Genomic DNA, 15,454 nt, shown 5'->3' on the forward strand with positions numbered 1-15,454 from the left:
TAATACAGTCACTACTCGTTTTACGTTGATTAGGTTTATGATAATTCACTACAACAATAATAGAAAAGTTCCACCCTAAAAAGAGATTTACGATAAATTTCCCGCTATAACAATTATGCCATGAGAAAGCACCAGGCACATGCAAGGTGACTGTCGCTTGTCTTAGGCAAGATGGCAGCCCCGGCGTGTAGCACACTGTTATGGTTCAGGTCCTGCCACCCCTTCAAAGTCCTGTCTTTTCAGCTTGTTCATGTGTGCCCCCCTGTTATCGTCACCTCTCAGCCAAACATTGTACCACAGTAGACATCGTGTAGCACCATGCCAACTTTACGCAAGTGTGATTACTGTACTGTATTGTGTTGTTGCAATGATTTACTGTACGTGAGTAACTCTGCCTGTGCTGGTGTGATAGTGTTTCTTTTGGTGAAATACTGTACAGTACTCTGGATTTGTGCCCAGTGGTAAGGTTAGTGCCAGTGTAGGCCCCAGTGCTATGATTGGTGCAGGTATGGGCCCCAGTGCTAATGATGGTGCAGGTATGGGCTGGATTCCCCTCCCCCTAACCTGTTCCTGTCTGACTCAGAGGCTGACCACTAGTGCCTGTAAGCAAAGGTTGTCCCTCAGCCTCGGGGGGGATGACTTGGAGACAACTTGGACCAACACAGGAAGGAATGAAGGTGGGTTGTCATTTATGGTTCAGTTTTGGTTAGGTGACTTTAGGAAGTTGAACTGACATAACCCCCCTTTTATAATGTGTTTCAATCTAACCGATTTACGATAAAATCGGTATAAGATAAAGTATGACCTGATGTAACCCTATCATAAAACGAGAAGTGACTGTATATCCCCACCATCCCTTTCACTGCTAGAGGTCTGTTTTGAGTATAACTGTCTGGTGTTAGCAAGAATAAAATAACAGAAATAAGTAATTGGAATGAAGGAGCCAAGACAGAAACAATTATGACTGCTAAATACCCCTGCAGTACTACCCAGACTTAACCCAATGAGGTCTCCTGGCCACAATCATGGTTCGCTTATTTGCGCGGGAGATTTTAAACCATGGCAGGAAGCTGGTGAGTGTTATCGGTATTTCTCTCATATTTAGTTTCCTGGGTATTAGACAATCCAACTGCGAAGAAATAAACACAGATTTTTTACTTTAGGTCAGCAGGAGTGTTTATCATTTTGTATACAGAAATGCATTTATTTTTGACACTACACATTACTTGCTATGCAACTTCCCATCATTATTACAGCTCTTATATGGTAAGCAGAGCCCTAATATTTAGTAGACAGATGCGTATTAGTTCCTTACGCGTGAATATAATATTTTTTTTCTAAATTTACAAACCATGATTCCTCCCCCACCAATTGCAATATCTCAGACTGGACCTATGGACTTTTTTGCAACCTGAAAGGGATAATATAAAAAACATGGCAACACTGGCATGAAGGCACCACAAAACAACACCACTCACGAGAAAAGAACAAATGAGGACAGGTCAAAGGATGGCAGGAAACAAACAGAACTGTCCTTAATCATCAAACCAGATGATTCAGAGCTAGGAAACTCCAACCAATTACTGTATTCAAGAGTGCCAAACAATGGACACAAGAGTACATAAACACAGTAACTGTAATTGTGTAGGGAAGTAATTTTGCAACAATACCAACTCAGGAGGGACAAGCAGTAGCTAAAAACAGTGGTGGGTTACGAATATGAAATCAGTGTCATCTTATTCAAATAATGGGTGCAAAATGGAAACAATCTATCTATCTATAACCTGATGTCATAATCCCAAAAGGAGTGGCCATTTGTCTTCAAGTTAGTTGGTTTATGGGGAGGGGAATTAACCCTCTGCCAACCCACTTCTTGACATATATAGAACACGTAAGGGTTGTTTACTGTATATGGTCACCACCCAGCATTGTAACTGGTTTCCTGGCTAACAGGAAACCATTAGGCTTGTCACTCAGTGTAAAGCTTCCTGAAAGGGAAAGAAGAGTAATAAAAAGTGACAGGAAAGATAGTGGAAAACAGAAGAGAAAGGGCAGATACAGAAAAAGTGTGGTATAGGTGACAGAAGAAACAGGTAGCACAATATGAACCTTAACACCACATTTAACGATGAATGGAGAGAAAAATGGGATTAAGTACTAAGCACATAGCTGATGGATACCAGTCTAACACCAAATAAAAAGGAAAATGGAATAAATAATGGCATAACAGTCTCTCCTACTGAAGTGTTAATAGGACAACCTAGAGAAACACAGATGACACATGCCTGTCAAACCGCTCTTACAACGGAATGTACCTGGATGACATGAAAGCCTCAACAACACATGATGTATTTATGACCATTAATACAAAATAACCAAGTTAATAAATAAAAGGCCTACAAACTACAAACATCTACAACGAAATCCAATCTCAACCCAGAGATCAATTATGGGTGAATATCTGAGCAGCCATAATAGATAATGAAGTAATCATCATTATCATAATCATCATCGTCATCATCATTATCATCGTTGTCGTCATCATCATTGTGGTCATCACCATCATCATCTTTTTTTCCCCATTTAAGATGGATTGAGGTAAACCCATAAGTAAGGAAAATACAAAAGTACCATAAAAGAGCTACCGTACCAACAGCATGCCCAGTAAAATGGGCCACACAATACAGTAATTCACTCACAAGGATCCTGGCTATACCTAAGAATTATGTGGGTAAGGAATAATAGACAGGCCAACGCACTGCACTGTGAATAATGCTTTATGTTAACCATCCGGCAATGCTGGAAACCATACAACAGAGAATAAAGCTGCCACGAGTAACCAATCATGAAAATGCCTGACTAGCTACAAAGCTGAAAGAGCCCTCACACAGAAGGTGAATCCCTATCCTTGGAGCTAGTCATGCCACTGTTACTACTGGATAACAAATTACTATCATTTTACTACCTGACATAAATTAACTCTCTCGGGCTTGAATGACACACACTTGGCTGAATTTTGTCTGATGGTAGCAGGAAGAGAATACTAGAGTTGCTTTGAAAACAAGATCATTACAGTGACAATACTCATTCTCTCAGGCCTCTGTGATGCACTCTCAGCTGAATAAATTTCATTTAGCACCAGTAGGAGTGGAGTATTAGTATTGTTCTAACCACAAGAAAATTTATGGATGTAGATGAGTGCAAGCTAGAGACACCAAAGGAAGTCTTCCAGGAATTTTTTACATTAACCCCATTAACTCCAATCATATATATTGTTCTATTTTTGTTATATACACACAATTTTAATTAATTCAGGAGAGGCTTCTCCAACTAGAACAATTTGCATAAACCTTCATCATCTCTTTAACCATTACAAATCCTTCCTTGGCTGAATAAACTGTCTGATGGTGAACTGATTAACCAGTCATTAGTTTCTGCTACCTAGTCAATTGCAAGGAACATAAAACTAACCTAAGATTGTAATGTACTGTGGGAGATGCATTACATATTGAGCCCACATTGGAGTTTGTAACAAATACCAATGTCTTGCCCAACTCTAGGTCAATCATAACAAAAGGGTTATGTTAATTCTGTTCTAAATTTCTAGCCTACTGGAGATATAATACCTTCAAGGTTATTTCTACTTTAAAAAACCACTCTCAAACATTCCATGATATCACAGTTAAATACAAATCTCTCTCTCTCTCTCACAAAATTCTGACTGCAAAGACCCTACATACAGAACTCATATTATAAAAATCATCCACTTTATGACCTGAGAATAGTCTGGTACTCTCTATGTACTTACTGTAGTACCCTTGTGCCAATGACTGTCCATGCCAACCACCCAACCATGAATACATACCTGGGGCTGAGAATAGTCTTGATATAGGGGAGAGTCTCCACAGTGACTGGTGATGGCAGCTGCACCATTTTCACTCCTTATGCTGGCTCCATCTACAGTGTACCGCATATCTTCGTGGGGAGGTGTGCCATAGTTGCGTGGCTGTGTGGGGAAGGAGTAGCTGGATTCCACTCCACTGGGAGCATCACGCAGGACTGATGGCACAAAGTGACATGCCACCTCCCCTGTTGGTGTTGTATCTCCTTCTTGCCCATCATCACTCACTGAAGCCATGTCTCCATCAGATGACTCACCCCCAAACTCCTGTTGAACCGTCAATTTAAAAACTTAGCAGTAAACATTCTTGTGACAATTATGAAATAAAGTGGAAAAATCAGTGAAAAATGTGTAGCCGCACTGCACAAAACCATCCACATAATATTTTCAGCAACCATATAACCACATCATGGCGCCTGGTGGTTTAGTGGGTAACTAAGGCGCTCCAGTCGTATTGAGCCTGGGCAGGTTTATATCCAAGGGATGGTTGGAGTTTGTTACTCACGTGATACCACTCAGGGATGAGTGAGGCTGGTCACTCTTATCTTAAATGTCAGGACCAACTACCCTAGCCCCGGGCTCCTACATTCCTCATAGGGCAACACAGGACTAGATGATGAATGAACAAATGAATGAATAAAAATTAAAGCAAATAGATATGCATCATCATCATCATCATCAGTAGACTCTTCCAGCTAGAGACGTTAGTTACAGCCTCATTAATCCATTCAGTACTGTACCAGGTGGCTCTCCTTTACTGAAAATCTTTAGTGGAAAAAAAAAAATATTGAATGGGTTAAGAATACAGCTGTGGGTGTGAAAACATCCCCTGCCTTCCCTAACGTCCCTTCATAACAACACTTTACTTAACAGCCAATTATCCATGTTCCCATGTTCAGAGTCCAGGGCCCCTCTTTCCATTTTATAAATATATCTTGTGAGGATTTTATTCAGTTCAGATTCTTCAAACTTGAGGAGACAGATACTTCCTTGATAAACCCCTTCAATATGAGAGAGCTTTTGCATGTCATCAAATGGTGGCAACAAGAATAAATCACAAAGGGCATTGCCTTGATTTAAGGGGTTAAACATGACACCTCTCTGTGATGGCCCCACAGTCATCACAATGGCATTCCATGACTGTCCCTCCAGCAGTGTAGCTGGGTGGGAGTGGGGGAGTGATGTATCCCCCCGAACAAAATACAGTAATACCTCGATATACAATACCCCTAGATGCGATACCCCGGCTTAATGATGGGAGTAGAAATTGCACCATACCCCGCCTAACGATGGCCAAACCCCGGTTTAACGATGGGTTTTGATTTTTCTTACCGATTTTGATGATATTTTAGACTAAAACTGTGTGTTTAGGTTGATTTCTAAACAGTTTTTAAACTTCGATTAATGTGTTTTAGCCATGGGTGGGATGAACATTGTCATTTTGGGGTACAGTTTACTAAGCTTGATTTTTTTTTAATTTGACGATATTCAGATCTGATTTGTTTGTTTTAGTGAGTTATTTACAGGTGTTGGGCTTAGGTTAGCTTTCTTGACAGCTGTTAGGCCATTTAGATTGCCTTTAAACCTGTTTTTGGGCTCATCTGGGTGGGTTTTGCACTTTGTTTGGGGGGAAATCCCATGCTGATAAATGGTTCACATTGAAATACATGTTAAAAGTACCACGATATATGATGCCCAGCCTAACGATGGGGTTTTACCAAACCAATTAGACTGTTAAACCGGGATATGTCTGTACTTATGCACCACCGGGCACTCTTCATGATAAATATTTGCTAGATTATGATGGCAGAATTCATTAGACACTATCCTTAACTAATACATAAACAAATGACAATGTAACGATCCTTGTGATAAAGTATTACAATGACAAAGTAATAGTCTTCGTTAATATCACTGTGACTTGGTTACATGCTTACATTAACTTAGTACAACCCACTGCTTTTTTTTTCTGTTCTTCCTTTTACTTCTTGATGCTATGAATTTAAATGTCATTATAAAACTGGGACAGAATAATAATGATGATGATATCAAAATGAGGATGAAGATATTCAGCATCATTTATATATCAAGAGTCTATGACAATAAGTACAGTGCATGATTCTCTAAATATAATGCACATGAAAAAATAAATCTTTACTATTACACAAAATACAAAGAAAAAAAATCTCCATCGCTCTTACCTTATACTCAACGGGACTAAGATCCTTGAACCAGTGGAAGGCATTGTGCATGAGGAAGACAAGGCATGTTATCACCAGAAGAACAATGCTATAGATGGTGAGAGCCTTCTTAAGCCCTTGCCGCACAACAGAGAAGAAGAGCAGGGACACTTGGAGGCAAACAATGGATACAATCACAAAGTTGATGGCAGTTGTGTGAATCTTCTTACTGATGCGTGAAGGCCCATAAGCAAAGTAGATGTTGTATTTGTCCACCAGGTGTTTGAAAGTTGTGTAGAGCGTGCCTGGCAGAAAACAAACTTGATAAACACTTCCAACTGACAGAATACTCAGTAATATCAATTGCTTGCCCTTCAATATTCCAAACTAAAGTAGACATCTCAAAGGGGTAATATGGGGCTGGCTGTTACTCAATGTTACCAGTTCTCTATGCTACAGCTGTGCTACCTGGTATGATCAGGTATGGCAGGCCTAGAAGAAAATAGATATGTATGGTAAATGAAATATGGTACCTTCTCCTTCTCTGAGGCCTACCAGGCCTCCACCTACCTTTAATCTCCATCATAGGCCCTTTTCATTACCTTATCAACATCAACTTTCTCCATGCACCTGTACCATCTATGCACCTGAAACAGTTTTTACCTGCATTGAGACACACAAGGTACACATGAGGGGCATGCACTTATTTCCTTGTTCTTGTTTTTCCTGCTTGGAAATAGTTTTGAATCAAAACACTGCCATATTTTCAGACCAGTCAACCTACAACTCCAATCTCAGCAGGGTGTAATGACCCTACCTCCTCCACCACCCACCACCATTCCCACTTGCTCCACTCACTCCTCTCCATCTGCCACCACCCTTTTTCTGCCTCCTCTCTCAACAATGAACTACTATGAGAAGTTACAAAAAATACTACTGTAATATGATGTTAAAGCATGCAAAACTATGTATCAAATATGCACAATACTGTCAACATAAAATGATACAGATAAAGATAGGTAGATATATTGATAGATAGATAGATACACTATCAGATAGACATATTGTATCTATCCATTCATCATCCAATTCTATGTTGCCTCATGAGGAACACTGCAGACATACTGTTTACCTATACATAAAATGAGATTAAACCTACCGAAGGGTGTTATAAGCGGGCAAGATACGGAGTAGATTATGGTCATAGCGAAGATAAGCAGCATCCAGGCATACTGAACTCCAAAGGGAAATTCATAGAGAATTGCACGGCGGACACTGGCAGTTTCTGCCTCGGACCTGGGAAAGAAAAGCACAATGTGATAATGATGGAGGACTTATGTAAGAAATACTATAATTTTTAAGCTGTTTTTATTTCTTGGGCCTGTGCTGGCACCTATGAACAAGGTTCAAACCTTTCACATTTCCAATGCTACAAGCATGGTTAGACTGAGAGATTAATCTTGGCACTGCCATCTGGCTAAAGAGAGAGGAGTTTACCATTAAACATTTTTCAATTTTCTTGAACCTCCCAGAAATCTATAGAGATTACCATGTATAGAGTGGTCAGGCTGGCCAAGGACAATAACGTTTCTTTGATCTCACTCAATGCATGGGTTTGCAAGTCTGATTTTTAAAGGGACAAAAAAACCCTGTAGGCAGACTTCTTGTAGCCATTTTGTGACCCCATCTAAGTGCTTGAAGTGATGATAGGAAGAATCATACCAGACTCAGAGAACTGAGGCAAGGGTGCATTACTTCTTGTCTCTAGTTAAAATGCCATACATGGCACTTTGCCCTTCCCATGAGGTCATCAATGTCTTGTCTGTATGTTTAAAGCAAATGCTTCACAGCAGACCTGTTGTGCTTCTTCCTGGTAGTGCCTACATCCCATCTCTTTTAGTGATATTTAAACCACCACCATAGTTTTGTGTAGGCAGACTTGTTTGGTGAACTGTTGGGAAGAAGGGCAACAAACGTCAGATGCTTCCAAGTTAACTTCCCATGAATGAAAAATGGGCTAATGGCCTTTTGAAAACCTGTTTTCTTCTTTCTCTACTCTCGCTCCATCAAGGACTGTCCTCAAGACAGATAGCAGGAGTGCTTGGGTGAGAAGGGAGATCCAAAAACTTTAACACCTGAGCAGAGGCAGTCAGATTGCATTTCCTATGTGAGCAGGCTGTATACAAAACTGACATCACTGAACTCCAGAAGGCTTTGGCTCAGTGATAAGTTTGTGAAAGACACAGGAATTTTATTGAGAAACAGCTACAAATGGGTGAACAGTACCTCTGACAATTTATCTATGGGAGATAACTATTTCTACATAGATGAGCTTACAACAAAATTAACAAAATATTCACTCACTCACCTTGAAAGGCCAAGTCTGACGATATACATGAAGAGCTCTGGGAACCTGATGAGCTCAAGGGAGGTACCAATAAAGGCTGAGGTGATAATGTAATTGACAAAGAAGGCACCATTATCTGGGAGAAAGATACATTCCCAGCGGAAAGTTTCGTTCTTCACATTCTGCTGAAAGATCCATTCTGCCATACCCTTAGCACTGGAAGCAACAGACATTGACACACGTGGTTACATGTAAATTGAAGTATCTGCTCAGCACTGTATTAAATACTGTATAACGAAATGCTGAACATTTTTTAAAATCCTCATTCTCATAAACACAGCATAACAGTTTTGTGCAATTTGGCTCTCATCTTCTGAAACAATTAACTAGGTATGGGCAATACTGAAGCATGCTCTTCATAGTAATTTTATTTGCACTTTTACTGCATCTATGTTCAGTGCAGCATTGCACTGATGTAATGCAGGCAGCATAACTTCAAGCTATCAAAGTTACTGACATCCTTTGATAAACTTCCAGACAAAACACTACTGTAAGCCTGCCTTATCAACACAAGTGCATTAAAGTAAATAGCAAGCAGCATAACTTCAAGATGTCAAAAATACTGACAACCTCTAAGAAACTTACAGACAGAATACTACAGTTAGCCTGCCTTATCAACACATAACTGGTCCTCAACATGACCCGATAATAAAGTGACTTGTATATAAGATGGGTATCAAATCAATGTACCTAAGTTACCTTGTTTGTTGATTCTGTGGCATGCCACTTATGGAACCCCTAATGTTGCTATTTTGTACCCATCCCCACACCTTGATGACACATCTGACAGCAAGTGGCATTCCTCAATAAGCTAGGTTGCACATAACAAAGGTCAGGGAATAAGTCACTAATGAACAATTATTGGCTAAATAACTGTGAATTCACCTTAACAATGAGGTTTTTAAAATTTGTCTAGCACAATCAATGACGGTAAATTTGTGATTAAAAAAAAAACACCCACCCTCCCACCCACACATACACTGCTGGGGCTGTCTGGACACACAAACATCATAAACAAGGCTGCCACAGCTACCAGTCAGTTAGCTTTTCTGCTGATAAAATTATGTTTTAACAGGTGGCAATACCAATACAGTATGTTTACAGCACTTTCCTACAGAAGAGATGATTATGCTGTGGGTCAGATGACGTTGGCAACGAAGTTTCCGACCATCAGTAAGGTAAACTACAAATGAACTTAATAAGGTGAGTCCACTCTATTATTATTATTACAGTAATACTTCAGAAACCCAGACAATAATTATTCCTCTACCTTGTAAGTCCGAGGGATGGGAGGATGATGACCATGAAGAGAAGAAAGAGGAAAGTCTTCCGCATGATGGAGTGGTTCTCTGAGGAGCGAGTCCAGTGTGACATAAACTGGTCTGAGTATGACACAATGACAGGCATGAGTGCTGCGGTAGTCCAGAGGAGCAGAGTCGGCAGGAACTCAGAAAGCACTGGACTCTGTGACAGAAATTAAGTACAGCATTCAGAGTTAAGGTACAAATTGGGTAAGGCATTACATGGGGGATGTGTATGGGAAGAATGAGATAGTGATAAAAATACTAGGTTAAAAGGAAGGCAGAGTAGTAACTTAACCCACCAGTAATCTAAAGGATAGGCAAAATGATAAAGAGTACTGGTATGTGATTTCGTTTGTCAGAAAATTGTCAGAGGAAGAGACACAGGTACTAGACTAAGGGATGGGGGATTCTGGGAGTAGTACCTGAGGGGTACCTGACTACATTATTTTATTTTAAATTTTTTTTACCTGAACCACTACACCATAACTGTTCTCTAGTATGACTGTAATCACCATTTTAAAAACTTGCAATGATCTGTCAGTATTGATCATTTAAAATTATTTGAAATCCATCCTAAGTTGAATGGAACTATCTGCAATTAGGAAGAATAAAGTGGAAGAATATGTCATTTGATGGAAGGAATTACAAAATATGACACATGCCCAACTTTGCCATAATGTATCAAACACAGCAAAACAGCCTTAGCATTGCTGTATTTTCACTTTCACACCAGGTGTGCTTACCAACATGGTGTTGCTGTCTGCGATTACCATCAGTGTTTACATCTTTATTTCCCTGCATTACGGTACTCCTGAGAGCCTTGGTGATAAGTTCAGACATTTGTGTATGTGAATGCATGTCAGCAACAGCATCCACAACAGGAATGTGATATAAAAAGCTATTATGCAATGTGAACTTTTCCTTATATTCATTCATTCACCTAATCCAGTGCTGTCCCATGAGGAGTGTAGGAGCCTGGGGCTGGACAAGTTGGTCCTGACATTTGAGATGAGAGTGACCTGCCTCACTCACCCCTAAGTGGCATTACATGAGCAGTAAACCCCAATGACCCTTTGGATATAAACCTGCACTGGCTCAACCCAAATGGAGTGCCTTAATTACCAACTAAACCACCAGGCACCATAATTTGGTTATATGGTTACCATCCAATATAGTAAATGGTTTCCTAGTGTACATAAACCATTTGGCTTGTCTCTCAGTGTAGAGTCACTGTGGACAGAAGGAAGAGGAAAGAATGAAGGAAAGACAGAAGAGGGAGTGTAAAGTCAACCATAGGAAGAAGGAAGAGGAAAGAATGACGGAAAGAAAGACAGAAGAGGAAAGAAGGAGGAGGGGAAAGGGCAGACACCCAAAGCAGCACTACATCCAGTGAGTGGATGGTGAGCACTCCCACCTACCACATACAAAATAAAATGGATATGATGTACCAAACTATCTTGGTGGCTAGCAGCATCTCAAGGGCCAATCAGTGATGTTCTGTTTCATTTTTACAGGCTCCAACATGCTTGCATGCATCAGCCTTGGTCACCTAATGGCGGCTCGATCTTTGGTTGCTTCCCTATTCTGTCCCTTATCCCTAAAGCCACTCAATAACCTCATCCCAGATCTTTTTAAGTCTACCTCTCGCAACCTTGACTCTACCATTAACACTTCTCACTTACTGCACCCAATTTTCATCCCCCATCCTCTCCACATGTCCAAACCATCTCAGTCTACCTCTCCTCATCACCACACCAATACACTCCAGTCCCATCCAACCTTTCAACTCTTCCACCATAAACCTAGCCCCCCAGGCCTCGCACTCAAGGACGCAATGCACATCCACCTAATTACTGTCATTTATGTAAGTTTGAGCCTGCGAATAATCTCTTCCTTTATGACCCAGGTCTCACTACCATACAGCATTACACTTCTAACACATGCCACATACAAAGATCCTTTAGCAGGGATGGAGAGCCCTCTCAGTGTCAGGAGAGGCAACAGCACCCTGAAATACTTCCAACCACTTCTCACTCTAGCCACAGAGGTACCTCCAGCACATAACACATCTCTCAAATAACAAATCTCTTCCACACACTCAAGGGACTCACCAGCAATCTCAATCCTTTCATGCCTGACAATCTTGATATGTTCTCCCTGACACACCGCACACATGAAAGCTGCTTATCTTGCAGTTTACCTCTAATACCACTACATCTCTTATGCACTCACCATCACAAACACTGCACAAGATGGAATTACTTCCCACACCCTTGTGGCAAATCGCACATGGCCACTCTCTCTCTTTCTTCTTTGACAGTGGATTGACATATTTCTGAATACTACTGTACTTTATTTATGCAAGGTATACTTTACATGGCATAATTAAACGGAAAGGCTAGCTACAATTATGATACATTCAAGTAAAAAAGTTTGCATACTATTCCACTGCACCTCTTCATACTTAATTCATGTCCTTTACTTTCCACTTAACACATAGTAATAAACAGACTAATCAGTGGGGTGCTAAGGAATATTAGCCAACAGCTGAGGGTGGTAGATGAGTGGCCAGTGTTCACCCTGGGAGGTACTACTATGAATGTGAAGTGAGGCTACAAGTTTGGTAACCAGCCACACAATCATTATTCTCAGGCAGGAAACATTCAGCCACAAGTGTGTAGAGTCAAAGTCCAAGCTGAGACTCACATACTGTTCCATATCTTATTACACATTTTGGATTTCTTCTTTCCAAAAATTTCCTGCAACTGCTCAGAAGTAATTAGCTGATTTTGGTACTAGATTTAGCTTCCAACTACCTGTATCATAGCCAACCTCAAAATGGGAATTCCTTTAAGTGGAAGCATGGCACCCTTTGGTTGAGTAAGTATGAGAAGTGAAATATTGGGCAAACTCTGGTCTTGCTTTTATATGAACAGTAAGGATAGACTGAAAGGTAAATCATATACATTATCACGTAAATCCAGGGCAGGCTCTGGAAACAGTGCAAAATGAAAGTAATAAACTGGAGAAAATAAAAAAACATCCGCAATAAATCTAACCATGCTGTGGAGTTTGCCTGAGAGGGGCACGATATCCAGACTGTTGATGATGACAGCTGGTGTGGTGAGGAAAAACAGCAGCACAAACAGCATGAGGTTGATGATCACCGCCTTCAGCCACCAATGACGATTTGTTACTGATAAGTTCGCCCTGAAGTAAAGTTAGTCATCAATCATCATCATCATCATTGTCGTCGTCGTCGTCGTTGTCATCATCATCATCATCATCATCATCATCATCATCATCTCAACTTCTTTTTCTCATCTGATGGCAGGGAAAGGTAGGACCCAGAAAGCAATGAAAGGGAAAGACATAACAGAGAATGAGCTAATCAACAACATGCCCCACAAAATGGGCCACTCACTCACAATTCAAGGCCCACACTCCTGACTCCGCAGTACAGGCATGACCATCTATATACATTTTGCATGTTATTCTTCATGGGGGCACTTCACATTACTGTACATCCTCCACTAATTAATCAATCCATTCCAAACTCTAAAAATATTCCTTAACTGAGTAAAATTTTTTGGAATTAAAAAGTGTTCTGTTACTGACAAGATCATATATATATCCATCAATTTTTGTCACTTTCCAGGAAATTCCAATAAACCTATGTTAACCTCGTCATTTCAATGACATATTACAGAGGTTTATTCTTATTACCTTCACATGATTCATTCAACTCTGAAAAGATATCTCATACTAACAGAATTATGGAAGGCTATATTTACCCCTTTCAGTTCAAATAATCCCCCCTAAGCAAAAACCAAATTATCTGGAGAGAGCAAAAACATAATAAAAAGCACATCCAATAGAATTAATCTGAACACAAGCCACCATACCAGTAAATATCTTCCGGTGAAGGAGCAACCCTGACAAACCAATTGTATGGTTTGAGATCAGAAGCAACAGATGAGGAAGGAATGCTGCGGAGACACTCGCAATGATGTCGATGATCATTGAGGACTTTGTTGGCACTCTCAACAGTGTCAAAGGTGAGGAAAGCCACCCCAGTAGGGTGCTGAAGAGCTCGTACCTTCTCATTCTCAACCTCCAATGCTAAACGTGCTTCCTCCTCAGTGTAGAATTCTATGGCATCCACCTGGAAGAATTATTAGTTTGTGGAAATTAATCTCATGTCATATCTGGGGGGATTTCAGCCAAAATACAAAAACCCTGCTACTGTTGTTGTTGTCGTTTCAACCTTGTGCTCAATGAACGTGAACAGAGTACACTACAAGCTGAAGCTGCTTTTTCCGACAGTCCACTATCCTCCTTGCATAGGAAGAGAAGGGAATTGAGGAATGTTTTATTACTGGGCAGGAGAGCAATCCAGCTACTGTATATCCATGCCACCTTGGGAAGAAATTCCTTACCAGCACCTCAGAATTCCTATTTTCCCTTTCAACTATCTAAAATGCAACAATATTTCTCAGCTAATAATACTGCTACACTGTCTTCTACTCTAGATCAAAAATTATTGGAAAGTAATCAAACAACTAAGAGATAATAATACAAGTTTGCTGAATGTCATATGCTGCCAATGTATTCCCCAGTGACACTGCACAGGGCAGTGTACAACAGCGAATGTTGTGTTTGTAAAGCAGAATGATCAAAGGTAGTCTAGTATCAAGATACGGCTTCCACACTGTGTGTCACATGTGGGGATCCTGAAATCATGAACATCTGGTAAGCTTAACATTTACCCAAACACAGTGTGTGTGTAATATACAAATATACTAGACTTTGGTAAAGAGAGATATGGACTAACCGTTGGGCATCCAAATATGTCACAGCAGCCACAAATGACTCCACATTTGTAGGGTCGCATGTCAAGCCGTCTGTTGGTTTCCTTCATGTATGCCTCACAGTATATTTTTGCATTCCGTGCTACGTAACTGTGGAAGTATTAGAACTATGTGCCAAAAGAATTTATTTATTTATTTACATATTTTGTGGGTTCAGTGCCCTGAAACTATTTCTGTATATAGCATACAATATATCAGCTTAGGATGGAAACTGTTAAAATATAGTCTGATACAAGAACTCCAGAGTGGTCTTTTGTATACATATGAGGGCTGTTCAGAAAGTATCTGACCTTAGGCTCTAAAAAAAAAAAATAGATAGCTAACCTGTTGGGCTAGGACACTAATCCCCCTCAATGTAGGTCCCTTCTGAACTGACACACACAGTCCGGTGTTCTTTCCACTGCCTGAAACATTTTTCAAAGTCAATTTTTGGTATCTCATGCAGGTGCTTCATTGCATTTCTCATGATCTATGCTCTCATCTCAAATCGGGAACCCTTCCGTGGAGTTTTCAGCTTTAACCAAAAGTCGCACAGAGCCATGTCTGTTGAGCAGGGAGCCTGCTGGGCCTGCGGGATGCTGTGCTTGGCCAAAAATTCCGGAATCAGTTGAGAAGAATGAGTAGGGGTATTGTCATGGTGCAGTTTCCAACTTTCCACTTTCTGTAGGTCTGGTCTCTTATGCCAAACTGCACAACGAAGACCATGGATAACGTCAAGGTAGTAACGTCTGCTGACAGTCTGGCCTTATGGTGCATACTGATGATGCACAACACCACGGCAAGGGGGGGGG

At 40.5% G+C, this 15,454-nt stretch overlaps 1 protein-coding gene across 1 annotated transcript in view; it reads right to left on the reverse strand.

Annotated features, from left to right (window-relative positions):
• Positions 1 to 15,454, reverse strand: part of LOC145403826 (mechanosensitive cation channel TMEM63B-like) — a 43,117-nt gene that overhangs the window by 12,306 nt on the left and 15,357 nt on the right. Inside the window, exons 8-15 of the mRNA XM_080275514.1 lie at positions 14,627 to 14,753; positions 13,698 to 13,957; positions 12,852 to 13,002; positions 9,759 to 9,952; positions 8,450 to 8,644; positions 7,241 to 7,377; positions 6,103 to 6,386; positions 3,866 to 4,168 (exon numbers count right to left, since the gene is read on the reverse strand). Of these exons, the coding sequence (XP_080131640.1) occupies positions 3,866 to 4,168; positions 6,103 to 6,386; positions 7,241 to 7,377; positions 8,450 to 8,644; positions 9,759 to 9,952; positions 12,852 to 13,002; positions 13,698 to 13,957; positions 14,627 to 14,753 (1,651 nt within the window). The remainder of the gene's footprint in view (positions 1 to 3,865; positions 4,169 to 6,102; positions 6,387 to 7,240; positions 7,378 to 8,449; positions 8,645 to 9,758; positions 9,953 to 12,851; positions 13,003 to 13,697; positions 13,958 to 14,626; positions 14,754 to 15,454) is intronic.

The sequence above is a fragment of the Coenobita brevimanus genome, chromosome 61 (genome assembly GCF_032717465.1).
Source record: "Coenobita brevimanus isolate Jiangsu-jjx chromosome 61, ASM3271746v2, whole genome shotgun sequence".
Lineage (NCBI taxonomy): Eukaryota > Metazoa > Arthropoda > Malacostraca > Decapoda > Coenobitidae > Coenobita > Coenobita brevimanus.